The sequence below is a fragment of the Cherax quadricarinatus genome, chromosome 23, assembly GCF_038502225.1.
Source record: "Cherax quadricarinatus isolate ZL_2023a chromosome 23, ASM3850222v1, whole genome shotgun sequence".
NCBI lineage: Eukaryota > Metazoa > Arthropoda > Malacostraca > Decapoda > Parastacidae > Cherax > Cherax quadricarinatus.
In genome coordinates this window covers 16,595,063-16,602,878 of record NC_091314.1, presented here as the reverse complement: position 1 = coordinate 16,602,878, position 7,816 = coordinate 16,595,063, and the positions used below count along the sequence as shown (strand labels likewise).

The 7,816-nt window shown below is 41.2% G+C and overlaps 1 protein-coding gene across 6 annotated transcripts in view; it reads right to left on the bottom strand.

Moving 5' to 3' along the window:
• LOC128685574 (uncharacterized) overlaps positions 1 to 7,543 on the bottom strand; it is a 172,689-nt gene extending 165,146 nt beyond the window's left edge. For 2 of the 6 annotated variants that reach the window (XR_011392358.1, XM_070087986.1), the window contains exon 1: positions 6,862 to 7,543. Coding sequence is in view for 4 of the 6 variants with exons in the window: in XM_070087986.1 (XP_069944087.1) it covers positions 6,862 to 7,197 (336 nt within the window). In the remaining 2 variants the exon portion in view is untranslated. Of the gene's footprint in view, positions 1 to 6,315; positions 6,778 to 6,861 lie in introns of those variants that run through there. The other 4 variants (XM_070087982.1, XM_070087984.1, XM_070087983.1 and 1 more) reach the window with 3 other exon arrangements.
• Between the last annotated feature and the right edge of the window lie 273 nt (positions 7,544 to 7,816).

The following is a 7,816-nucleotide window of genomic DNA, read 5'->3' as shown; positions in this document are numbered from 1 at the left end:
GAGTAGTACTTATTTGTAGGAAGTCAGGTGTAGGTAACCCTGGCTCCCCGTCTCATACTTAATATACGATATTTAAAACATCCCAGAGAGTTAAAATACACATACAGTACACTCATAACTTGCCTTAAAATATTAGTCTTAATATAGGAAGAGAGGTGAGTGGTATTTATTTGTTAAATTAGACACATGCGCAACTCTTGGGTATCTTTATTGAGGAAACGTTTCGCTACACAGTGTAACAGTATGAAAATACTGTACACCTGAAAGTCGGCGTTTTAATCCAAAAACACGGTCGGAGTTTTTTCTCATTATGCACTGTGTGCTGCAGTTTTTTTATGTGGTGCACACTGACCACACAGACCCATTCTCTCACATGTGAGCCTACCAGCTTTCTCCTGCTTGATTTGAAGCTGCTAGAATTTTTTAGTATATATACGTCAAACATGGTGGCTCGTAAGACGTATATATACGACTGAAACAGTCAAAGGGTTAAAATAAGCAAGAGTATATAACTGGTGGACTTAAGTACCATCATTGTAGGCCTAAAAATCTGTACAATCAGAAACATCGTAGAAATTTATAGATAGTACAATCTGTAAAATATTTGCAGATTTCATGAATAAAATTTATCTTGCCTCGAAAGAATGACGAGATGGCTGATTACAAATTTCATGGAGCAGCACAACTAGCATAACCTGAACCAGCATGGTTTTAGAGCAGGACTATCATGCCTGTCACAGCTGCTGAACCATTATGACAGAATTACAGAGGCATTGGATGATGACCAAAACATAGATGTGATTTACACAGATTTTGCAAAGGCGTTTGACAAATGCGATCAGGAGTGACAGCGCACAAAATGAGGGCCATGGGCATTATGGGGAAGATAGGCAGATGGATTTTCAGGTTCCTAACACACAGAACACAAAAAGTAGTAGTAAACAGAGCAAGATCTAGTATCAGCGAGGTAAAAAGCTCAGTGCCCCAAGGCACTGTCCTGGCACCTCTTCTGTTTCTCATCCTCATAGCAGACATAGATAAAAACACCCATCACACTTTTGTATCATCATTTGCAATGACACTAAAATAAGCATGAAAGTCACTACAGTAGAGGACACTGAAAAATTACAGGAAGACATAAGCAAGGTTTTCCAGTGGGTAGGAGAAAACAATGGTGATAAGTTCCAGCTGCTTAACCCTTTGACTGTTTCCGACGTATAAATACGTCTTACGAGCCAATGTTTGACGTATTTATACGCACAAATTCTAGCGGCTTCAAATCAAGCGGGAAAGGCCTGGTAGGCCTACATGAGAGAGAATGGGTCTCAGTGGTCGGTGTGCACCCTGTGAAAAAAATCTGGGACCCAGCGGTGCATTGTGGGAACGCCATGTTGTTAGTCCATTTTCACAATGCCTCTCGGTAAGAAGTTCCTCACTCCTCGGCGGATTGGAGGTCTTTTGTTCCCAAGTGATAGCTCTAACAGCGATGAAAATGTCAGTGACAGTGAATTCCAGGGTTTTGAAGTGAGTGTTACCGGAAAAAGTGCCCAGGATAACGTAATTAGTGATGAAAACCCAGATGACCCACAACCTTCCACCTCTGGTGCTTGGCCGGCTTGTTCACGTTCACGTTCGCCTGTACCAGGACGAAAGAGGAAACTATTTGGTCGTGTACAACACCCAGATGTTAGCAGTGATAGTGATAGTGATTTCAACGTCATTGAAAGCAGTTCTAGTGACAGTGAGAGTGAATATTCCCCAGTGAAGTGGCAGTATGTACGACGTAGCATGCGGTCTGGTAGTGTTTCATATGTTGTTCCAAGGGGAAGGAGAAACTCTGGGAGCACATCCCGTGGCCCTACACCACGACCTGATAGTGAAGATGACGATATTGTAACGATGGGTATGAATGATGTGAGTGATGGAGCAGGAAGTGGTGGTGATAGTGAGGGTGGCACGGCCCATGTGGCACCATCAGCGGGCCACGCTACTGACTCTGCACAACAACCAGCCTCACCCTACCCCACACTCCCACAACCTGCACCACCACAACCTGCACAACCACAACCACAGTACAATATCCAGACCCCACCAGCAGACCGCATCTGGGATTGGCAGGACGGTGACGAGTTTGTTCCCAGTCCCCATGACTTTGATGAAACACAAAGTGGAATAAAGCCATCTTGTCCACTTGGGAACAATGCCAGTGAACTGGACTGCTTTGAGTTATTCTTCGATGAACCCCTGATGGACATCACTGTCAGGGAAACAAACACATACTCTGATTACACCATGGCAAATACAATTCTCTCACCAAAATCACGGCTACACAAGTGGAAGGAGACAACTGTGGCAGAGATGTACCTGTTTTTGCTACAATAATGCTTATGCCACATGTGTATACGCACACTGTTACCACATACTGGGCAACAGAACGCCTGATTTCAACTCCAGGTTTTAGTGACATTATAGGTGTCAATCGTTTCCTGATACTGTTACGTATGTTACACTTTTCAGACAAAACCAGGCCTGACAGAAGCGACAGGTTATATAAGATCAGAAATGTGTTTATGTACCTGAAACAAAAGTGCTGCATGTATTTTTATCCCTTCAGGAAGCTTGTTATTGATGAGTCTTTGATTTTATTCAAAGGAAGACTCTCATTCAAGCAATATATACCAAGCAAGAGGAAACGCTTTGGTATAAAGCTATTTGTACTGTGTGACTGCAGAAGTGGTCTAGTTTTGGATATCATTGTGTACACTGGCAGTAATACTTTGAGAGATACCATGAAGTTATTGGGTATCTCTGGTGATGTGGTTCGAACAATGATGGAACCATATCTTGGTAAGGGGCATATGTTATTTACTGATAACTGGTACACAAGCCCCTTACTCAGTGATTTCTTGCGAGCAAACTTGACAGACGTGTGTGGCACAGTGCGTCGTAATCGTAAACATATGCCAAGGTTCGACGCTGGCACTCGCAGAGGTGAGGTGCAAGCCTTTGCTGCCAATGACATCATGGCATTTCGGTGGCATGACAAACGTGATGTCACATTGTTGACATCAGTTCACAGAAACGAAATGGTACCCAGTGGCAGGGACAACAGAGAGACCAATGAACCCATTCTAAAGCCTGCAGCTGTCATGGACTACAACCTCAACATGCACTTAGTGGACAAATGTGACATGCAGATTGGGTTTGCAGACTGTGTATGCAAGAGTTATAAGTGGTATATAAAACTTTTTTTCCATCTTGTTGATATCTCTATGCTAAATGCTTATAACATATACAAGTTGAAGACCAACAAAACACCAAAATATGGTGAATTTTGCCTGTCAGTAATCAGACAAATAATTGCAAAGTACCAAGGAGCAACTCCTGCAATAGACCAGCGCCCACACACGTCATCTCGTTTCAGGCCTGGTGATCACTACCCTATACAACTGCCTCCTACTACTGCCAAGAAAAATGCTCAGAAGAGGTGTTATGTATGTATGCATACCACAAAACGCCCACAAACACGCAGAGACACTCGTTTTATGTGTGAGGAGTGTGAAGTGCCCCTCTGCATATACCCATGTTTCAAAGAGTTCCACAAGCTGCAGCAGTTCTAGGAACGTGTTTAGTGACTGTACATATGTATATATATATTATGGAACAATAGTAATAAACATTGTTTTGTATTGTTTGTGTAAACAAAGTGTATACACAAACTAATAGTGATAAAGTTTGCTCTGTTATTGTGTTGTAAACAATGAGTGTATATTTGAAGAATGCACCTTACATTGGTCTCACAGGCCACATAAGTTACCTGGAACAGAAAAATATTGAAAAATGCAAGAAATCTTTGAATTAGAGTAAATAAAAGAATACCGGGTGGGCGGCAGTCGCCGCTGTTGCCGTACGCACGTCACTTTCTGCAAACTTTGCGGCTCTATATCTCGGTAAGTACTGATGGCAAAATTTTTTTATTAGGCTTAAAACACTCACAAACATATTCCTAACATTTTCATAAGAAAAAATAATTTTTTTTTTTCGAATATTTGGCGACATAGAATGACAGTTTCAGAGAGGGGCCTGAAACAGTCAAAGGTTTAAGTATGGAAAGAATGAAGAACTCAAAAGGAACACTATATACAAAACTCAAGAGGGTCACCAAGTAGAATGAAAGGAACACGTAAAAGACCTGGGAATAATTATGTCAGCTGACCTTTCTTTTAAAGGCCATAACAAGACAAAGATCACAACAGCCACGGAGATGGCGGGGTGGGTATTGAGAACGTTGAAAACAAGGGAAATAATGCCGATGGTGGCACTCTTCAAATCACTAGTGCTCCCTCATTTAGAAAATTGCTCAGTGCTAATGGCCCCATTCAAAGCAGGAGAAATATCAGAGCTGGAACAAATACAGAGATCATTTACAGCTCACACTGAGCCAGTAAAGCACCTAAATTACTGAGAATGCCTTCAAGTCTTGAACATGTACTCATTGGAGTGGAGGAGAGAGATGCATGATAATATATACATGTACCTGGAAAGTACTTGAGGGTCTGGTCCCAAATCTGCACACTACCGTAACAACATAGTGGAGTGAGAGATATGGGAGGAAGTGTAAAATAAACCCAGTGAGGAGCAGGGGTGTAGTGGGGACAATAAGGGAACACTGTATCAACATCCGGGGTCCCAGACAATTCAACATCTTACCAGAAGATAGAAACACGGCTGGAACAAGTGTAGAAGCCTTCAAGAGGAAACTGAACAAGTATCTTCACCAAAACAAGGGAAATAATACCAATGGTGACACTCTTCAAATCGCTAGTGCTCCCTCATTTAGAATATTGCTCAGTGCTGATGGCCCCATTCAAAGCAGGAGAAATATCAGAGCTGGAACAACTACAGAGATCGTTTACAGCTCACACTGAGCCAGTCTTGAACAAGTACTCATTGGAGGGGAGGAGAGAAAGATATACATGTGATAATTCATACATGAAAAGTACTCGAGGGCCTGGTCCCAAATCTGGACATTGCCATAAAAACATACTGGAGTGAGAGATATGGGAGGAAGTGTAAAATAAACCCAGTGAGGAGCAGGGGTGCAGTGGGGACAATAAGAGAGCTCTGTATCAACATCCTGGGTACCAGACTGTTTAACATCTTACCTGAAGATACCAAACACTTCTGGAACAAGTGCAGAAGCCTTCAAGAGGAAACTGGACAAGTATCTTCACCAGGTGCCAGATCAACCAGGCTGTGATAGATATGTGGGACAGCAGGCTCCCAGCAGCAACAGCCTGGTTGACCAGGCAAGCACCAGACAAGCCTGGCCCATGGCCAGGCTCCGAGAGTAGTGAAACTCTTGAAACTCTTCAAAGTTATCAAAGGTAAGGTAAGGAGTTCCAGACAAACTTATGACAGGGGCTGCTCCAGTATAGGAGCTTAAGGGTGTCAATCTGGTTGGTATTGTCGGCTAGGGGATTTGTCTTGTAGTGGTGCTGTTATTTATACTTGAGAGGTTTTGGGAGGGGTAATGTAATATGGAGACTTCAGCCTCAGATGGCACCACCTCTGAGTACTGAGTATAATAGGGTATACAATAAATGAGGTGAAAATTTGTATTTATCCCTTATTCTAATGTATTTTTAGTTATACCTTATGCTAATGTATTTTATTTTGTCCCTTTTGCTAATATATTCTCTACTCTTGACAATTGCGTGAATTATTTATGCAAGATTAGAAACAAGGCAGAAAGCACAAGCCGTAAAACGTATGGTAAAACCAACAAAATTAGGGCTTGGTTCTAATTAACACAGAGGTTTAGTAATCCAGGGTAACCCAGTAATGTCAGTGCATCATTGGGACTCTTTTGTCTTTTAATCCTCTCTCTCATTATGATACCCACACTAGTTCATTAACACCTAACACCTAGGTGGTACCTAGTTACTGCTAGGTGAACAGGTCAGCAGATGTAAGGAAACGTACCTAACATCTCACCCATGACAGGGAACCATCCCTATTCCCTCAGTAAGACAAAAAAAAAAATGCTATCAAAAAACGAAGAGCACCCATAAACTTTTGTATTGTTCAGGACATTAAAGAGAAGCCATAAATGGCTCCTGCTGAAGAAGTTACTTGCGGCAAAATATTTTCCCCGTTAAATACCGTAAACAGTAGTCTCTATCAGTATCAATGTTATGAATGAGATGGAGACCCAGGCATTTACTTATATACGGCAATATTGCTTATTATGATTTGACAATTGTGTCAAGTACTAAAACAAGGTTACCAACAAGATCAACTTTATTTAAGTACCTAAAATAGTGAATACAAGTGTAGTGGAAGCGAGTGAGGAGCTGTAGAGAATACTGGTGGTACCGTCCATCACGATCAGCTGACTCTTCCCGCCATTCATGAACACAACATCAACCAACTCACCTTCCATACTACTTCACAAACTCATCCCTATTTAAGCATTCCCTCTTATTTTTCCTCGCCCTAGACCAAAGACAGATAAATAATTTGTTGTAGAGCGAGTGAGAGGAGTGCGATAATTAATAGTGTTGTTTTAGTACATGAGTGAGTAGCTAGTTTGACCAGGCTGTTACTACTACTACGATCAACGGCCATGATGGCATGGCTGCCTACATAAAAACAATCTACACTAATTACCTTCCCCTGCCAAGACTAATCATGATCTAAGTGTTTATGAGTTATGAACCCTAGCCTGGCTTATAAATCCTATTATATATCATACAATTTACAAATTATGCGAAAATATGCGTATTACTGCTAGGTTTTATAAACAATACCACTAAACAATGACATTAAAATGTCAATATAATTAAAGTTACAACTTACATTTTCATTTTCGTCTCTTAAAGTCTTGATTTGCTTGTCTTTGGCTACTAACTGCTCAGCTTGCTGCTGAATTAAATCCAAATGTAGAAGGAGGAGATCTTTGAGATGTTGCACTTCTATATCTTTCCCAATAGATGCTTTCGAGTCCGAGCAGCCTATATACATGTGATCAAATTCTACCGCCATGGTCAGTTTGTTGTCGCTGTTTTGAGAAGTGGTCACAGACGACAGTATATTACAAGCTTCACCTCCCCTCAGGGCCGTCACACCGTCTCTCTGCCTCAGAGAGTCCTCTATAGCATTATCACCGTTATATAGCGCCACTGCCCGGGGCATTTCGATTTCTAGTCACCCACCGAGTCGAAAGCTACTATGTTCTTGCATTATAACAATCCTGGGGTCCACCAGTGATATATAAACGCTCACACGGGCCAAAATACTGATATACGCATCATCTGTGTGTGATCAGCTGCTGGCTATGGCTCATGTTAGCTGCGCCTCACCCACACAACTTAAATTCGCGTCACAATATACCAAACCTTCAGCCATAATCTTCCCACTATGCACTCCATTTGTAATTCTTTGACGCATAAACTCATCTTTAACCTGAGAATTCTCTTAGTTAAATATATTCGCGAAAATGTAAAATTTAGGATAGAGTGACGTCTTGGAGATGTTTGATGGGATTGGCTGCAGCCAAACACAACCGCGGAAATCAATTTAATATCTTTATCTCCTAATACGAAAAACTTACCAGGAAATTGTTATCAATTATTTTGTATTACACTAACAGAGCATAAATTACAAATATGTTATTTCTTTAATATTCTTCATGCTTTAAATATTGCAATCAAATGTTAATGATAATGCTGTGCATCCCATGGACTTTCTGATTATTGTATATTTTGTAAAATGCAGTGATTTCAAACAGTCTAAAATCCGAACAGAGTATATC